This window comes from Lytechinus variegatus, chromosome 7 (genome assembly GCF_018143015.1).
Source record: "Lytechinus variegatus isolate NC3 chromosome 7, Lvar_3.0, whole genome shotgun sequence".
Taxonomy (NCBI): domain Eukaryota; kingdom Metazoa; phylum Echinodermata; class Echinoidea; order Temnopleuroida; family Toxopneustidae; genus Lytechinus; species Lytechinus variegatus.
In genome coordinates, this window is record NC_054746.1 from 26,727,425 (window position 1) to 26,747,692 (window position 20,268).

At 35.7% G+C, this 20,268-nt stretch overlaps 2 protein-coding genes across 6 annotated transcripts; one reads left to right on the plus strand and one right to left on the minus strand.

The window, feature by feature from the left end:
* Positions 1-2,183: 2,183 nt before the first annotated feature.
* On the minus strand, positions 2,184-7,458 carry LOC121418878 (leukocyte elastase inhibitor-like). Of its 3 annotated transcripts, none has more exons than XM_041613067.1 (2): positions 7,154-7,458; positions 2,184-4,859 (listed from the first exon to the last, which is right to left on the minus strand). In XM_041613067.1, the coding sequence occupies exons 1-2, from the start codon at positions 7,165-7,167 to the stop codon at positions 3,662-3,664; spliced, it is 1,212 nt and encodes a 403-aa protein (XP_041469001.1). In that variant the 5' UTR covers positions 7,168-7,458; the 3' UTR covers positions 2,184-3,661. The 3 variants fall into 3 exon arrangements, with proteins under 3 accessions (XP_041469001.1, XP_041469002.1, XP_041469003.1); XM_041613068.1 differs by having other exon boundaries at positions 7,158-7,455; XM_041613069.1 differs by lacking the exon at positions 7,154-7,458 and adding an exon at positions 6,695-6,800.
* On the plus strand, positions 6,912-17,531 carry LOC121418877 (leukocyte elastase inhibitor A-like). Of its 3 annotated transcripts, none has more exons than XM_041613066.1 (2): positions 6,912-7,014; positions 16,031-17,531. In XM_041613066.1, exon 2 carries the CDS (start codon positions 16,048-16,050, stop codon positions 17,227-17,229), a length of 1,182 nt encoding a protein of 393 aa, XP_041469000.1. In that variant the 5' UTR covers positions 6,912-7,014; positions 16,031-16,047; the 3' UTR covers positions 17,230-17,531. The 3 variants fall into 3 exon arrangements, with proteins under 3 accessions (XP_041469000.1, XP_041468999.1, XP_041468998.1); XM_041613065.1 differs by lacking the exon at positions 6,912-7,014 and adding an exon at positions 13,576-13,780; XM_041613064.1 differs by lacking the exon at positions 6,912-7,014 and adding an exon at positions 14,686-14,833.
* The last annotated feature ends 2,737 nt before the right edge of the window (positions 17,532-20,268 follow it).

Genomic DNA, 20,268 nt, shown 5'->3' on the forward strand with positions numbered 1-20,268 from the left:
CATAGGACCGGGACATTCTATAAAGACATTATGTCATAATATGAAAATGGTGACTATCTTCCTATTTCGCTTCCAAAGCATGAGAGCGCGAAACTATACCTGAAAACTGGACATTTAAAGCAATTTGTAATTATGAATATGATGCATGAGTTAATATCATTCAAAAATCAATGCGAGCAGAAATTTTTGATAAACTGTCATCAAATGGGGATTTTAAGTTGTTTGTTTTAGAATTGATATTGAGATATACATAACTCACCAATAAAACATGAAAATGCGAACGTGCAGCGCTAGCTGATACGTTTTGGCAATCAGACCTGAAAAGGGATATTTTGATAACTTTATGGAATACACGAAAATAATAGGTACCTGACAAACAAATATTGCGAGCGTGCAGCGCAAGCAGAAATTGTTAATATTCAGACCACAGTAAAACATAATTTTTTACAGAGCACTTATTTAAATTCAATTTGTATCAAACAAAATAATGAAAGTTCAATTTCCGAGCTGAAATATGTTTGTGTATATTGACTTCAAAATTTGATATTCTAAGCTCAATATTGAGCTAAAAGGCAATGCGAGCGCGAAGCGCGAGCGAAAATTTTACATCCCAACATGAAAGATTTTTAAAATTATTTTCCAAGTCTTCCCCCATCTTATTTTATTCACTCGTCTTCCTCCTCTTACGTTTCCCCTTCTTTTTTTTCCTCTCTTTTCCCTTCTTTTTCTTTTCTTTCTTTCCCCTTTTTTCTTTCTTTTTGCTCCGCCAATAGGGGGGGGGGGGGGCCCGGGCCCGTCCCCTTCCCCCTGGATCCGCCTATGCACACTCGGACAAATACTTCCACTGACTATGTCTCTAACTCAATACCATTATCAGTATTTTATACTCCATTATAATCGTCATGGTGTTTAAGCTGCTACCAAAATGTGCATCACGTTTTTTACTGCACATTTTGGTAACAAAAAATCCTGTCAGGCATAAATGCACTATCGACACCTTGGTAGCCAATCTATTTTTGCAAAATGTGCAGTTACCAAAATGTGCCTTAGCATAGTAATACGGCACATTTTTGGAAACTGCATATTTTGGTAATTTACCAATGAAAATGTGCCGTAACACCCCCCCCCCCCGGCCCCCTCCCCCTCTAAACTTTTCATGACCAAGAAAAAAAAGGAAAAGGAAAGAGAAAGGGTGGCATGTATTTTTTCGGAATATTATGTCAAAATCTATCACAAATTGGATTGGCAAGAATAATGACTCAAACACATCGATAGTGTATTATTCATTGCGAGTCAACGTACGGAATACATTGACATTTATCTGATTAAACAACAAAAACGTAAACGTGGTTAATACATACAAATCTTTAAGGCATGTTAGTAATTCAGACACAAGTCCTAAATTATCTTTCTTCTCGAGCACCCTTACGACTAGGTAAACTAAAATTGGTAAGTGAAATGCATATATATCAAACTGTAACAGTCCAGTATTATATATAAAACAAGATAATAATCACTGGGAGATATAACAAAAGATCATGCCCTTTTCTCCTGCCCCACTTTCGATTTTCAGTTCTGTATGTTATATCTGCCACACAACTAGAGAAAAAATCCTTCCCTTTGACATTAGGAATTCAACAACTGTACATAATGTTAAACTAAAATTAAAAAGCTATTTATTCCAGTAGTGTGTACAATATCAGGGGAGTATTTGCAGCGCAATGGAATATGTAAATAGTTTTGCGCTATATAAACGCACATTATTATTATTATTATCACCACTGTATAATCATTTAGAGACAAAATTTAAAATACGACACTAGTCTAGTCCGGCTGTGAATACTCTCTAGATATACTCTGGCATTACTTGATATATGGGCGCGTTTCTATTCACAGCCTGTTTGGATTGTTTCAATTCCATAGATAATGGTTTAGCCCAACAACTTATAGTATAAAATGAAATGTTTCTAACTACTGTCACATGATCTTATTTATATTCGAAATATTTTGGCTTAAAAAAGATGACATTCTTACGGTTTAATTCTTTCATATACATATACATATATCACCCAGGTCCATATAAGCTGGAAGTAATAGAATTCTCGTAATCAATTTATTATGTTAGAAAAATCCAAAGACCATTGAAGCACATAAAATTTGATAAATATTTTAACCCTAACCAGACCGGACTTTTTATGACCGGAGAGATCTCGCTTGTCGATCACGCGAACGCCGTGAAGATTGGCAAAATGATAGTGTGGGGTGTAATCTACAAGGCTCTATGGTTATTTCCCCCCAAATTATTAGATTTTTTTACGTGAAATAATCATGCTAATTTAGGCCCTATGTGTAAATCATACATTTTTTTTGCTGTAATTCACTGTAAAACAGTTCTTAGAATCCTATTTTTGGTGTAAATAATCTTCATACCATTGCTAGCAATTAAAAATGAAAGAATCCTGGTTTGAAAATGAATTTCTTACGTATTTTATCGTTTTATGAATTTCTTTAGTATTTTCTTGTTTTTCGACCTTGTTCTTTGTGGTGTTTACTTTATTGCGGAGCCTTTTTGAATGACAATTATGCTAGAATCAATCAATTTCAGCTGATCTTTGTGAATAAGATAAGAAAATTCCATTTTCGTTGACTATGTACACAAAATCCTAATTTTAAAACTGCATACCCTCGTATCGGAAATCTGGTCTCAAAAAATGCGCAAGACTTCAAAATAAAAAGAGCGGCGCGGTCGAAAAATTTCGCACAGCGGAAAGGTCGCGGAAAATGTCGAGGGTGGGGGCTTTGGGGCTAATAATCAATAAATAGCTTGAATCGTGTTTTGAGAGACGCTTTAAAATCCATATAATATGCTTATCGAGTTCTCGACTCTGTAGTCTTATAGGGGAAGTTCACCCTGACTAAAAGTTTGTTAAATAAAAAAAAATGAAATAAGAAATATTGGTGAAATCCATCAAAGACAAGGAAGTTACTAGAAATTTTAAATATATGATTTGTGACGTCATATACGAGCAGCTGAGTGCACGAATTTCCTTTTTTAATGGTTTATGGTGAATTCATGATCTCGTATAGGAGCGAGTGTGACATGATTATGTTTTTCAGAAACTGGAGGTACACGATTAAAATCATTTCGAACTTTTTAAAGAAAATTACATTTTAATTGATATTTGTTTAATTCACGATAATTAGAGAGCTGTTCGCATATGACGTCACAAAACCCAAAATTAAACTTCTGATATTTTTTAAATCTTTGACGGATTTTCCTAAAACCTTCATCAACATTCTTAAATCATTTTTTCCTGCTGATTTTACAATGATTTTTTTTTGTCAGGGCGAACTTTCCCTTTAAGGATATGTTCCGATTAGGAATTAATTTACTGTTCAAATTTATCACCGCACTACATTATCCGATCTGGTGTCTGGAGCCTTGTTCATCAGAATTTTTTGGGTCAACTACGTATGAATATCTAGAAAAAAGGCAACGATATCTGATGTCAACTTTCATTTCATCGCTAACTAATGCAAAATAATAAATGAACAATACTCCAGTCGAAATGCATTCTAAGAATATAATTCGCATTTACCATTTTGGTTTCGCAAATTTATCGGTTCGAACGGTAGATAGCGAAAATCAGGTAGAAAAGTTTTAAGAGGGATCCATCATCCTTCCCATGAAAAGAACAGATTTAGTGGAGCGGTGACGAATCATGAATAGAAATGGATGGTCTGCTCGAAACAATATTGGCTTCTCTGGTTCTCGTGGAATAGCACATCTTTTCATCATCACAACGGCTGTTGCAGCAGCTGCCTCACTCCCTTCTTCATTGACATCGACAAACGCCTTGTGGATGACTGCAGAGATGCACAATTCTCTATCACCTGAAATTCCTTCGAAGTTGGCCCTATTCTCATCAAAAGCATCTGCAATTCCCATTTGTTTCAAAACTTCCTTCAGTTGGAATTCTGCTTCTAGTTTGAACTTTGGTAAAAGAATGTTCACCTGTCTTGATTTGAGTCCTAAGTCCCAGGATTTCAGGATGTCTGCAGAGAGTTTCGACTCAAGATTCCCAAGGCCATGGTCTTTGTTTGGAAGGACGATCAGCAGACTGAGATCGTTGCCTTGATAGGGCATTTCAAGAACAAGACAGTCATTTGCTTTGTCAACAGCAAGGGAAAATTTACCCTTTTGAATCATAAGACTCACAGGAACTTTACTTCGTTCATCTAGAACCTTGAATACATCTTGTGTCGTATTTTCGGCACGAAATTTTGATGCCCAGTTCCCCTTAAAATATATGGCATTTACGAGGACAAGGCGTGTAAGATCATTCAAGATACCAGGGGCAATAAGGTTTGTGATCTTACCAGCAGTTTGCTGTGACACCCAATCATTGATCGATTTAGCAGCAGTCGGATCTGCAAAGTTTTTCACAGCTTCTATGGCTGCTCCGTAATATGAAGCAGTTCCTTCCAGAAATGACTGAACGAAGTTGAAGCCTGATTTACCATACAGCTTGTTGGCTGCATGAAGTTTGTAACCAGATTGTTTCTGGTACAGCAAGTTGTTCAGCTCTTTGAAAGTTCCATGGAGTTGCAGTTGGTCTACCTGGTTGAAACGAAAGACGTCCGCGATCTGAGTCGCTGTATCACCTCTGGCTCCTAGCTGCGTCATTGCAAGGGCTGTGGATATGCTGAGGGGAGAGAAGAACAAGTTTCTACCACTCCGCTCATCTTGAAGAGTTTGATAGATATGAAGGGCGAATCCCGTGTTGGCACTAGAAAGTTGGGCCATTCGTCCAGATATATCTCGTTGCTGAGAGAGTGCCATTATGTACCTCAGATATCTGTAGACAATAAAGAGAAAAATTAAAATGAATGTTTGTATCAATAAAAAAAAAATACGAATGATCGACGCGAGGATTAATCACCACTGTGACAGTAACTAATTATTTAGTAGGCAATAGGCCGGGCAATAGGCATATACGTATCCATGCTACAAGATGACTGTATAATTGTTAGGTCATTTCCAAAACGTCCAATTCGAAAGCTCCTTCAAGTGACTACATGAAACCTGAAAATAATGATGATAATAAAAACGAAAATATGGTCGTTCATATATAGGAAAAGCTTGGCCGGAAATAAAAGGTGTTGAAAAAATTGCTACGTCCTGCAGCCTCTTCCTTTCTGAGTTACGCGTATGATTATTATGATGCATATTCATGATTGTGGTTGTGTCATTATCAACTGATTATGCTATAACAATTTCCTCACGTATTATCATAATGATGATGCTTTTTTTACCAGCGATCACTACCATAATCATGAATGCATCGATTATTTCTAATATCTTGTCGCTGTGAGTTTCGTATCCCTTACGAAGACGCGAGGTTATTTTGGATAATACTTGGAACTTAAAGTTTTGTCGGAACTAAATGCATTATCACTCTTGTTACTTTTTGTTTTGTCTCTGATATATATATATATATATACATTTAGGACATATTACATCAGTAGTTTTTATGTCTCAAATATTTCTATCCAGTCATTTCATTTTCAAACGCAGGCAAGACTGATTGAACGCGGTAACTAAGTTTCTAAGAATCTTTAAAGGACAAGTCCACCCTAAAAAAAACTTGATTTGAATAAAAAGAGAAAAATTCAACAAGCATAACACTGAAAATTTCATCAAAATCGGATGTAAAATAAGAAAGTTATGGCATTTTAAAGTTTCGCTTATTTTCAACAAAATAGTTATATGAACGAGCCAGTTACATCCAAATGAGAGAGTTGATGACATCACTCACTCACTATTTCTTTTGTATTTTATTATATGAAATATGAAATATTTTTATTTTCTCATCATTGTCATGTAAAATGAAGTTTCATTCCTACCTGAACACGTGGAATTCCATTATTTTAACATTTTGTGCTTCAGGCAAGGAGGTCCCAATCGTCAAATTCGTAAAAATTGAAATATTGTATAATTCAAACAATAAAAAACAAAAGAAATAGTGAGTGAGTGACATCATCGACTCTCTCATTTGGATGTCACTGGCTCGTTCATATAACTATTTTGTTGAAAATAAGCGAAACTTTGAAATGTCATAACTTTCTTATTTTACATCCGTTTTTTATGAAATTTTCAGCATTGTGCTTGTCTGATTTTTCTCTATCAACATTTTTCTGAGGTGGACTTGACCTTTAAACGCATAGGCCTATAATTATCCTGTACATTTAGGCCCATTGTGCTCACCTGAATACCGGATCATTACTACTTTTATCATTATTATCAAAGTAGTATTATTTTATAACGATTCCCTAACTGCGATGCCCTCTGACATTCAAGACAAGTTGCCAGACAACCTGCATCTTTTACTTATGGTAAATTAACGTCATGAGCACGGTTTTTACCCGAAGAAATTCATATAATTGTAAAATTTTGCTTGAACAAAAACAATGCAATTTTTTTACAATGATGCTCCTTCACCATACATTGAGTGTGCAGAACAAACTTTTAGTGCTTTGTTTATTCCTTCACGTATTTTTTTTTTACTTTTCGTGACCAATCTATCTATTTCCAATCTATCATTTCTGGTATATTAAAGCATATTATAATATGAAAATGAAGTTCCTACAACGTTCATAAGAAAGCGCAACCTTCATAATGACATAGGCCTACCTGACGAGCAGTAAAGCAATGGTAAAGAAGGCCCCTGCTATTCTTTGACAGAGAGAAGAGAAGAATTTATATCCTTTTTTACACCGGCAGGTTTTACACAAGAGCTAGTATGGTACGTGTTCATGCCAAGAATACACGACCAGCTCTCTGTGCCCTTGTTATGGTGTTTACTTTGAATAATGTACTTTGTACATGTTTACCTATCTGCTATTATAAACCTCGCTTTTCATTTCGTCGTTTCGTGTTTTATTGGCACACGCGCGAATGATTACGAGTTTCAGAAGGCGTTTTATACTCCTTTTCTACACAACGCATATATGGTAAGTCTACCTTTCATAGTACATGTCGGAGCTATTCGAGCTTGTGTACGTACGTGTATGTAACATAAGATAAATTCTGAGAGTTACCTGAGTGATACAATAAGCATTTCAAATTGATACAAGTCAATATGTTACTTACTGACCCTTTTTCATTCAAGAATAAATGACGCTTGCTGCGGTATGTACAAGGAAGTAGGCTCGTAATTAGCTTGTTGTGACCGATTGTGTGATCATGGAGCGTCTGCCGTAACAGTATCTCGATGAAGGAAGTCCAAAAGCACAAACATGACCTTTAAACCATTTAGCTAGAATAGCTCCATGTCTAAACTGCCGGCTAAACTGAGCAGATTAAGAGTGGGAGTGAAGCCCGGTTGATTGCTCTACCCGTGTTGCTCCAGTAGTGGAGTTCGATCCGCGGTAGATGTGAGGGGCGGGGTCATTTTAATAGCCTTTATTAGGGGGAGGGGGAGGGGGATTCGAGGCGTGTCCTAATCATTTTCCATTTCCATCTCTCAGAATCTAAATGTCAGAGACAATCGCAGCCGAATTGTTGGGTTCTAGAAATAGTGTCTATGGTTAATCACCTATTTGGGAGGCGGAGGAGCATGTGTGTGTGTGTGTGTGTGTATTCCTATCGACTAACGATATCCTGCATTCAAATAAATGTAAATGCTAAGCATTAATGGTAACTTGATATGAACTATATTATAATAATGACTGCTGTATTGTAAACCATGACTATGCAGAGGTAAGTTAGAAAATTTGGATTGGAAACGGATTCATTGTTTGGTTGGTCGCTGTTTGCGGCCCCTCAGTGCTGGATTTGTTTTGATCCTTGATAATTTAGGTGTACTTGATATATTTAATTCATCCATTATTACTTGTATCATGCTCAATTTATTTTGTTGAATGTTTAAGCATGAAAGGACATTAATGATGTAATACTTTCAAACATGTATATAATTTGTATATTTTTGTGTGGATACGATTTAGATACCCGAAGTCCCACACACACACACAAAAAAACATTTTTGAGACCACATTGTAACTGTTATGTTCCCTACAATGTTAGCATTGTTCAAACATGACTGTATGCACTCTACACCCCCCCCCGGCACATTCCCTCATGCTTGGTCCTTACAGGTGTCACCTACCTTTTTAAATGAACTCTAATTTAGATGAAATAGACCAAATAAATAACAGGAATGAAATTCGAAATTGCGCTTATTATACCTCCCAAGAATTTATATCAGCTTTTGAATCAAATGATAACAACGTCAATAATCTCAGTCTTGTACATTTTAATTCAAGAAGTTTTAACAGAAATTTTGATTCCGTAGAAGCTTTTTTAAATTCCCTAAACACGTTTTCATTTTCAATTATTGGTGTTTCTGAAACTTGGCTGAGTTCACATTCCCCGGACATATACAATATACCTAATTATCGCATGGTACATGTTGATAGGAGAAGAGGCAGAGGAGGAGGTGTGGCAATGTATATCAACTCAAAACTAAAACACAAAGTAAGATCAGACATTTACATTAATGACATAGAAGCTCTCTTTATTGAAGTAGAAAACAAATTTGGTAAAAATATAATAGTAGGAACATTATACAGACCGCCTAATAACAACATCGGCAATTTTATCGATAATTTTGATAAAGAACTTGAAAAGATATCCCGCGAAAATAAACAAATCTATATAATGGGCGACTTTAATATTGATTTATCAGACATTTTGTATAACAAACCATCTTATAATAACATTAATAAAGTAAGGAATCATAATAGCTATAATAGTGCAAACATATTTCTCAATATACTTTCCTCATATGCTTTTCATCCTTGTATCAACATACCTACTAGAATGACGTCCACGTCAGCAACATTGATCGATAATATATTTACAAATTCTTTTAGCAATGATAACAATAGTGGAGTTTTTACTTATGATATTACGGATCATTTGCCAATATTTTTTTTCTTCAGAATATGAAGTTAATGTTGATAAAGAAAATATTAGGAAAACATATAGGAAAGAAAATATAAACACTATTTCAGCTTTGATTGAAGATTTAACCAATGAGAATTTGAATGACATTTTGGAAGAAAATGATGCAAATGTTGCTTATAAATTGTTCCTAGATAAATTCACTTATTACTATGATAAAAATATACCACTTGTTCAAAGCAAGAAGCGTAAAAATGAGATCAGAAATCCATGGATTACTCGAGGAATTTTACAGTCTATCAAAAAACGTAATAAACTTTATAAATCATTCATTTCTGATAGATCTGAACATAATTTTATCAAGTATAAAAAGTATCGCAATACACTCACCAGCGTAATTCGATCTTCGAAAAAAATATATTATTCAAAAGAAATAAAAAACGCAGAAGGGAATTTGAATTCAACTTGGAATGTCATAAACAAATCAATAATCAAAATTAAACCCCATGATAAAATTGAAAAACTTGAAGTTGAAAATAAATTCTTTACTGAACCTTTTGAAATTGCTCAAGAGTTTAATATTTTTTTCACGGGCATTGGTCCTGACCTGGCTTCAAAAATACAAAGTGATGGTAAAAAATTTACTGAGTATCTCTCCGAGCCCATCTCAAATACAATGTGTTTCATTCCAACAGATCAACATGAAATAATTAAGATCGTTGAAGCCTTAGCATCTAAAAAATCTAAAGGATATGATGGAATCAGCACAAAACTTTTAAAACATGTAATATATAGCATCGTCTTTCCATTAGATCATATCTTTAATCTATCTCTCTCTACTGGCTGCTGTCCCAATTTATTAAAAATAGAAAAAGTAGTCCCAGTTTACAAAAAAGATGACCCGACTAAAGTTACTAATTATCGTCCTATATCACTTTTACCATGTTTGTCAAAAATATTGGAAAAAAATTGTGTACAAACGATTGGATTCTTTTTTGTCATTAAATAAAATTCTTATTCCGACCCAATTCGGATTTAGAAAAAAAATTCTCAACCGATTTTGCAATCACTAAATTACTTGATAATGTTGTTGACTCCCTTTCAAAAAGAAGTCATATAATCGCTTTATTTATGGATCTAAGCAAAGCCTTCGACACCATTGATCATAAGATTTTATTACATAAATTATATAATTACGGAATACGTGGAGTTGCCTGGTCATGGATTAAAAGTTATCTTTCAAATCGACAACAATTCGTCTCTATTAATGATATTAAATCTCCGTTGTCCTTTCTTAATTGTGGAGTGCCACAAGGTTCGATTTTGGGGCCACTTCTGTTTTTAATACATATCAATGAAATAGTAAATTCTTCCCAAATTCTTTCGTTTATTTTATATGCCGACGACTCCAACATTTTATTGTTTCACAGAAATTTAGATGAATTGATTAATACAATGAATTTAGAACTAAAAAATGTTTCGTCGTGGTTTAAATGTAACAAGTTATCCTTAAACATAAGTAAAACTCATTTTGTTCATTTTCAAGCCACTCATAGGAATGACGAATTTCCCCAAGACATTCTAATTGACAATGAGCCAATAGATAAAAAAGAATCTGTGAAATTTCTTAGCATTACAATAGACAACATTTATCATGGAACCAACACGTAAGCAATATATCCTCATCAATGGCTAAAGGAATTGGAATATTATACAACTGAAGTATTTTTTGCCAGAGCACTCCCTTTAAATGATATACAATGCATTGATACTACCATATATTAATTATTGTAACCTTATTTGGGGAAACTGTAGTAAAACCAACCTTGAACATTTACTTTTATTACAAAAGAAAGCTGTTAGAATCTGCATAAAATCAACATATCTTTCACACACTGATCCTTTTTTTTACCGTCTAAAAACGTATAAGATATATGATATAAGTATCATACAAATAGCTATTTTTATGTACAAATATAATTACAAACTGCTTCCTTCTGTATTTACCGATTTCTTTTCATATAATAACAACTTACATTCATATCCAACACGGACTTGTCAGAATATTCACTTAGAAAATCCTAGAACACTATTAGCACATAAAACACTTAGACATCATGGGCCTGACATATGGAATACATTGCCAAGTTCGCTGAAACAGTTAAGATTCATTTCTCCTTTCAAAAAAGGTATTAAATCACTATTATTGAATAAATATTCACAAAGTTAATAGGGTATTTCTCTATATCTTATGAAACACATAATTTAAAAAACAGAAAAACAACAACTATAAGAATACAAATAAAGCATACATTATGAGGACCAAGCGCCCCCCCCCCTCCCCCGTCATTATGCACCTGCACCATTATGTAGTAAGAATAATTATCATCGTTTTCTGGGGTTGCCACGCAGTCAAGCTTAGCTTATAGTGGCAACCCCTGCAACCTTCTAATAATCGATGTTTTAATAGAAAATGCAATTTTTTTTGTATGTTTTGCTTGTCAGTTATATATATATTATTATTGTATTTTCTTTGTTAATACGTTCATGAAAAAATGTTGCAGAAACCAATAAATGAAATGAAATGAAAAATGAATATTAGATAACATTACAGATATTACATAATCATAATATATACAGTATATATATATATATTTGCACTCCGCGGGACCCGACCCGATTTTGGCGCCCTTGTGTACTTTTAGAGAAATTGCACCCGCCCCCCTTGGCCAGGAAAGCAAAATTAGTGCCTTATATATGCATGTTGAATTATTTATTTCATATCACATGATAAAAAAATCAATTGAAGACCACATTTTTATTGATGTGTTCATGAAAAACATAATAAAAGTAATGCCACTTCTTACAACGAATAAAGTCTGTTTACTTAACGACCGTAAATCATAGAATTATAAGCATTTGAGGGGTTTGATTTCATTTAATTTCTCATCAGATGAAGCCTTACTAGGAGTATAGGTGAGCGGGAGGCCGGGAGATGTAATTTCTTTACTCGTCGTTTTAGAATATCCTTCAGGAATATCATTAATAACCTCTTGGAAATATTCCCAAAGGCGATCGACTCAATCTCCTCATCAGTGACGTAGCTTGGATTTATTCAGCAGGGGACACTAGGGGTAGGGCTTGAAGTTTTGTAGGGGCACCAAGATAAATTTATTTTGGGGGTAGTCGTATAGACCAAAGTTTAAGAAAGTTGTATTTTTATTCACAAGATACACAATGAGCTATTGCACAAGGCCTAAATGAATTATGCGAGCGCGAAGCGCGAGCTGAATTTTTATGGTGAACATGATACGTATCTAACTAAATTATTAATGCGAGCGCGAATCGGGATCTGAAAATTGATATAAAAAGGGACATTACCAGTTGTCGGATTAGAAAAAAAAATCAGGGGCTGGTCCAGCTTACGCTAATAAGCGGGGGGGGGGGGGCAGTAGAAGAACCACCAAATCCTTTTTTTATTACGTGTTTTAAACACTTGTAACCATTCCCTTTCGGTTCAGATATCACAATTTTTTAACACTTGCTCAATCACACTCACATTAATTTGTTTATTGAGATATACACACACGGCCCCGTTCTTTTTTCCAAATAAATTGAACTAAAAATGTTTAGTTTTGAGATTGGCATATAAAAAAAAATTCAGCTTGAAATTTACACTCGCTTAAGCCCGTCTCACGACAAAATTTTTCAAGAAATCGCATTTTGCGTTAAATATGAAATTTACAAGAAGTAAAATCATTTTATTTAAAGTTTGGAATATGTTAGGAAAACTAAAATCATATTTTACTTTGCGGCAAGCCCTATGGTCGGAGCAAAGTCCAAATCGGTTTCAAGTCGCAGCCGATGATGCGTCATTACGATTTGGAATTGAATTTATTTTTATTAATTCAGGGAGGCTCTAAATGGACTGAATTTCAATTTCAGAAGTCCTACTACTATTCTGAACTCTGATCCGTAATATTTTATTACTTGGAATATGCATATAAAATTTAATCACAATTAATTATATGAAATTCTGATCGCAATCGAATAGTGTGAGACGGATTTTTCATGATTACAAAAAGCTAATACAGTGTAACCCAGTGTTCCATTTTTAGGTATGATACTAAAAGAAAATTCAGGTCGCTGTGCATGCAGGATAATTTGTTAGATTTTGAATTCTGTAAACTTTAGATGAATATAATTACCATTCACATAAACATGATAAATAGCTGACTTTCAACAAAAACAAAAAATAACAACAATCATGGAATATAATTCGTATGCTATAATGAAGGTGATTCACAATGGCTCCTGTCATTAAACAATGTTAAGGATTTATAAAGAATTATCATTGTGCAAAAAAGGGGTTGTTTTTCAACAATAAACATCCCTGATAATGAACCCTTTTCTTCCAAATAAGCATTAAAATGGGTCAGATGAGATATGGTGGCCTTAGTTGCAAACACTCTGCGGAACCATTTTTTCATAATGTATTTATTCCTTACTATAATTTGGCTAATCTTGTGTGTCCTTCCGTTTGTTTGACGCAGCTTTTCTCCTTGGTTTTCCACTCAATGGAGCTGGGATTTTTTCTTAACGTGGTTAAATTGTTCACAGATTGTCATGAAGGGGATCGTTTGTGGTATTTTGGTTGCATTATTTAAAGTTTTTTTTACAATTCGTAACTTTTTGGCATTCCTTTTCGCAGCCCTGAGTATAGCTTCGAAGTTCCCAGTCCCTTTCACCTCTCTCGGGTCAGCGAAATACAAAGCATGCATGCCATCATGCCGACCGGGTATGGTACGGTATACGGTACGTACTTACTCATGCGCTGGTTGCATGCATATCATAGAGTTATATAAACCTAATGATGCATATATATGCATGTATGCGCGCTATTGAAACGTAAACAACATACCGTAATCGGCCGATGTCCTCAGTGGTTACAGTACCGATGAGTACGACTTTCTGACAAACCTATTTATTTCTTTTATTGTGAATGATTCTGCAGTGAAGCCCCATTCTGTCTCACTAACGTATGATAAATTTGTTACTTAAAAGGCTCAAGATCTAGAAATCAATAGCCTAGCCCTAGGCCTAGGCTACTATCAAATGCTGGTCATAAGTGGTAAGAAAGTTTTTATGTTATAGGCAGTGTATACAGCCACATACATGTGGCCACACGCGTGTGGTTATATCCAATACCAGGCCGGTAAGCACTAAATAGGTACCAATCCTGCAGACGCAAGCGCATAAATATTCTTAAATATTCATAGGATCAGGATGAGGATTAGGGTTATGGTTAGGATTAGGATATTAGGGTTTCAGCTTGCGTCTGCAGGATTGGTACCTATATAGTGCTTACCTACTAGGCCCCGCTGAGGATACCGCTACACGCGCCACTTGCACTTGTACTCTCTCTATGCAGCAGCAGTAATCCAAAAATCCATAATATAATTTAATTGCAAACGCGTGACACAACTCACAAGCGATGTGTATTTCTTGCGACGGTACATGTTGCAAAACTTCATCACAAAGGTTTTATCTCCCGATTTCTTTGACATACTAACAATATTCTCACTTCACTGTCACCTGCTTGCTGATCAGGTGAGAATGAAGTGAGAATATTATTTGTAGGCCTAGAATCTATGTCAACATCAGTGAAATCGGGAGATAAAACCTTCATGATGCCTTTGAGAAGGTTACCTTTTCTTGATAATTAGGTCAATCCAATGACCTACCTACCCAGTTTCATTAAAACATCCTTTATATTTAATCCTGTATTTAAACAGATTCAGCTACCTGCCACTCAATGCTCCAAAGCCAAGCTGTGCCAGTGCTCTGTTGCACACAGTTCAGTGCATGGTTAGTATTTTGACGTAAGACATAATATTTATATTGAATGATTGATGCCGCAGTAAATCTAAATTCCAACATGTGATGAAGTTGTTTGGTTGAGTATGATAATCAACTCGGTGCTAAGTTCCAAAACCCAAAATTAAAAATTTCTTAATAGATTTGCTTTCAACCCTTTTATTTTAGGGCAACTTTGATCATATTTTCTTCGGAACATTGGTAACACTGGCATTTTCTTTCTTTGCTACACACATTCAACAAAATTAATGTCTCTAAAATTCATTTACAAATATAAATGAACTATAACAGTTCGCCAATTCATATGTTGAACTTTATTTCTATGTGATTAACAAAATACTAATGTAGTGTGATCGTAATAAACAAGCATTGGTAAAATGATTTTACAGACTGTCTCACTCATTTTATCACCCCCCCCCCTTTTCTCTCACTCTCACTTCTTTTCGACATCCTGCCATACTTATATATGATTGAGCAACCTTTAATTTTAAAAGTACAAACAACCGCAGTCTAAAGTACATTGTAAGGTACATGTGCAATGTACTTACATATTTATTTCTGACCCAATACATGCAATCATAACATTTCTATATCACAATAATTGCCTCTTGACTGCTTACTGAATACACCGTGTTCTAATATATTTTTCCATTTTATAGTTAGATTTGGATTTCACTCTGTAATGATTATTGAAGTTCTTCCTCCAGCTCAACCCAAGATGCTGAACTTAATTGAACCTCCTATCTATATTGAAAGAGAAGTCTGCTATGAATCAGTTGTCTAAATATATTTCATCAATAAACTGCTTGGCTTTCAGTGTGAATAGGCAGTCTAGCTGTACATACAAGATTGTCATCCCCCCCACACACACTTTGATAAAGAAAAATGACTCCTACCCCCTGTGCTGCCACGGGTAATTGCTGCTAGTAATTGATAAAACTGGTAATGACATAGCTGTAAACTTGGTATAACAAGTTTTTAGTTGGTGATTAACATCTGTGACAGTAAGCCTCGCCTACCATGCCTCCAAGAAGTGAAATTTAGCGAACATATAGGCTGCATCGATCAGTATTGAATCTTTAGAATATCAATGTAGAAGTAATTCTATTCTTCAACTTTGAATATCCAAATCACGGCGCAGTATTCTAAAAGTTGATTACCGATATTTTTTCTTTTTTTTATTATCAGGTCTTAAAATCAGACAGATGGAGTATTTCAGAAAGCCACCTGCATCTGAACAGCTTTTGCAGCTTTCCGGGGCAAACAATGCATTCGCCATCTACCTCTATCAAACTCTTCGAGATGAACGGGGTGGTAGAAACTTGTTCTTCTCTCCCCTCAGCATATCCACAGCTCTGGCAATGACGCAGCTAGGAGCCAGAGGTGATACAGCCAGTCAGATCGCAAATGTCTTTCGTTTCAACCAGGCAGACCTTAGGCAACTTCATGGAACATTTAAAGAACTGAACAGTTTGCTTTATAAACCAGATTCTGGTTACAAGCTTCATGCAGCCAATAAGCTATATGGAAAATCTGGCTACAACTTTGTTCGGTCGTTTCTCGAAGGTACTGCTTCATACTATGGAGCAGCCATTGAGGCAGTTGATGACTTTGCAGATCCCACTACCACTAAATCTATTAACGATTGGGTTTCAAAACAAACTGAAGGAAAGATTAAAGACTTGATAGCTCCGGGAGTTCTTGATGCTCTCACTAGACTTGTTCTTGTAAATGCCATTTATTTCAATGGAGCATGGGAATCAAAATTTCTTCCAGGAAATACTTCTCAGGATTCTTTCAAGGTTTTAGATGAAAGAAGGATTGTCCAGATGAATGTTATGTTTCAAATGGGAAAATTCAATTTGGCCAAAGATAAATCCAATGATTGTCTTGTCTTAGAGTTGCCTTACAGAGGCCAGAGCCTGAGTCTACTGATTGCTCTTCCAAACAAAGACGACGGCCTAGATAAACTTGAGTCAAATCTATCTACGAAAACCTTCCAGTCTTGGGACAAAGGACTTCAATCAACACTAGTACACGTGATGCTGCCAAAATTCAAGCTAGAGGCAGAATTCCAACTTGCGGATACCCTCAAAGTAATGGGAATGCCTGACGCTTTCGATAAAGACAGGGCCAACTTCGAAGGCATCGCAGGTGATAAAGATTTGTATATATCTGCAGTCATCCACAAGGCGTTTGTCGATGTCAATGAAGAAGGGAGTGAGGCAGCTGCTGCAACAGCCGTTATGGTGATGCTTGGATGTTCTATGCCAGCCAAGCCAAAGAAACCAATCTTGTTCCGTGCAGACCACCCGTTCCTGTTTATCATTCGTCACAGGTTGACTAAGTCAGTCATCTTCATGGGTCGAATGATGGACCCGTCTTAGGTCTTCCATTGTTTGTGTAGCTCCGGTCTCCTCACTCCTGTATGATGTTGTCATAATTGATTGGATCAGACATAGACCTACTGATTTCATGTTCCTTTCACGTTGCCCTGGTAAAAATATATTAAATACTTGTTGGTGAACAAAATACAAAATGTACATAATATTACACAGTTCTTGTTCATGTGTACATGTATAGCAAGCATCTGACACAGTAGCGTACAGATGGGGAGCTCGGGGTCACCTGCCTTACCTTATTTTTCACGACCAAGAAAAAAAAGAGAAGCGAAAAGAGGATGAAAGAGAGAAGGTGGAATATGATTACTTTTTAAAATATTATGTCAAAAATCTATCACAACTTTGGATGTCTGTAATAAAAATTTCAAAATTTTGTTTGCTCGCTTCGTTCGCTTGCAGCTTTTAATAAATTTTGCCCGATAAGCCGCATTTCCCCCGTCGAAATTTTTGGCTCATTCCGTCACTGATCTGGCAAGCAATCAAGTTGACACGACCGATCAGGTATTTTTTGTTGTTGTATTTCTGTCTTGGTGTTTTGTATTAGTTTTGTTTAACTGTCATTTTCATAGAAATAAATGGTAATCAGGGGTGGGACCAGGGAAGGGAATGAAAAATTTGGAAATGTATTTGGTGTACACCAATGCTCACCTCGTATTGAGCAATGAATATTCTTCTTTTTTTTCTTGCTTGTAATTTTTTTCGGACAAATTCGCACCCCTTAAAAGTCCGACTTAGATTCTCACCCTACATGGTAGGAGTGGTTGTGGTACATTGATATGATTTTTTAAATGTATCTTATTGATAAGTGTATATAATATGTGTACTATATTCGATGTTTAATGGAATTGTTGTTCTTGTTTATTGCGAGAATAATATACCATCTATTACATAATAAATTCAAATGATCATTTTTGTTTTGTCACACGATGATTATATTTCAACATCTGTCTTTATCTGTCAACAAGCATGATCTTTCATATTCTACATCTTCCTCTTGTATACATTTTTGTTTATCTGAAAAAAGACGCAGTTGATGGCATTTTTCTTCTTTCTCAACATCATAAAAATCCGCCGCTCTTCGCGTGGGAAGTAAGGAAAGTCATCAACCCCCCTCCCCGTAGTGCTTTGCGATCGTTGCGCGTTTATGGAAAACAAATTTCTTATAATTGGATTCTTTGATCTGATCAATTATGATCTAAGAATTGGTCAAAATATATGAAGATTTGACGAAAGTACTGCAAACCTACAATGAGATTTTTTCTTCTAAAAATTGCATTGAGTTCAAAAGCATTCATGCTTCTACCCCCCCCCCCCCCCCTGCATCGTCTGACGAAGTCCGAACTCTCTAATGGTCAAAGTTTCGTTGGAGATGTATGAAAACTTCCCCATCTCCAAAGAGCTTCTGAAAGGTTAAAGCTCAAACAGCACTTCGCGTGTGAGAGAGATAAATGCTGCCTCTCAATGTCTACTCTGTACTGTAGGGGGTACGTGCCCAATTGGGGGGGGGGTAAAAGAAGGGGAAAGAATTCAAAATACCGTATAGACCCGGCCTACCAAAAATAAGAGAATCAACTTCAGGGAAGAAAATGTGCAGATTGGAACAAATGTTTAATTTTACTTCGCAAATGTTAAATTCCCAGGGAAATGTCCCCTGGCTCGTTCCGTGATGCTGCCCCTGATATGCATAGTATTTTCTCTGAATTCCAGGGGTAGTATATTGGGGTTAAAACACGACCTATACGTCTCCTTATATGCCTCATTCAATGATATTAACTTGTTCACATTCCCGTTTCCTTAAAGTATGCCTATACTCTGCTTTCTTTTTTTACTTTGCTATATAGCTTGAAAACCTTATTGGCGGTTGCGCCCTATTTCATTTTAAAAAAAGGTTGTGTTAAAAAATGGAGAAATGTAACCAAAATGAGCTATATTTGTTTGTTTTCAATTGTATAAGTTGTCATTTGTAGTCGTAAATTATTTTGTATAGGATTGATTTATGTTTTCTTTTATATATGTATTTGTATATTGTATGTTTGTATTTTGTTTAAACGTGTACACCGGACCCCTCAGAAGAACAGCCTGTGGCTGAAGGGGGTCATCCTGCCCACGGTGGAAAATGAATAAATAGATGAATAAATATTTTGTATTGAAATACCCTTTTTTCTATAAATTTCTCGGAACCAAAATGATCTTCATTTTGTTCTGATTTTTTTTGTTGCTTCTTTTTTTGCTTGTCAAATTTACTTCAGCACCCCCTGCAAAAAGATGGTTCCCAGCAGGGTGACCGGACTTCCCGGATTTCAAAAGATAGCACGTATTTTACAAACTTGTCCCGCATCCCTTACGACTCTGCCCGGGAGCGAAATTATTTTTCCCACCTCGGTTTCGGACCCCATTATGAATATTTATGACTTTCATCTTCGGAAAAAAAAACCTGTTCATCAAATTTAAATCAAAAGAAGACGACGTTTCCTGTGTCTCTAGTATACTTATTGACTCAAATTCAATTGACTTGCTGTAAAACAAAAATGTTTTCGAAAGTTATTAGCGCCCCAAAAGTAGGAAAAGATTGAGGAATTCTAAATAATTCTTCGATAACGTTTCATTTCGTACCGGTACATACTTTTGCATACAGCACGGCACGAATTTAGTGCCTCCCCCTTTGAGCAGATATACTTTGCCAAAAATTACTTGTAGAAAAGCAAAAGAAATATCATTTGGGGAGTCGGGAAGTGACGGTAATGTTTACCCGCTTCAGATCGAAGAGCCGACATTTTGTGTCAATGCAATATTTAAAATACTTTTCATTCTCTTTACACCCATGTATAATTCATGACAAGAATATACGATTCCCAAAGCCGGGAAGGGGAAAAACGGAGTCGGAAGAAAAGGTGTGGGATAAACAAAATGGAAAGGCGATTTTAGTATTTTCCCCGGGCGGAGCGCGGAAGCAAATTAAATTGTGAGTGAAGAGCTAGAGAAGATCAACGTTTCGTTTCGTTTTTTTTTTTGGGGGGGGGCAAC

What these genes read in the sequence shown, in the direction of transcription:
- LOC121418877 (XM_041613064.1), top strand. Translation starts at nt 14,701, where the DNA reads ATGACCTACCTACCCAGTTTCATTAAAACATCCTTTATATTTAATCCT. An exon ending in TGCACACAGTTCAGTGCATG is followed by an intron (nt 14,834 to 16,030) that starts GTTAGTATTTTG and finishes TTTTATTATCAG; the next exon opens with GTCTTAAAATCAGACAGATG.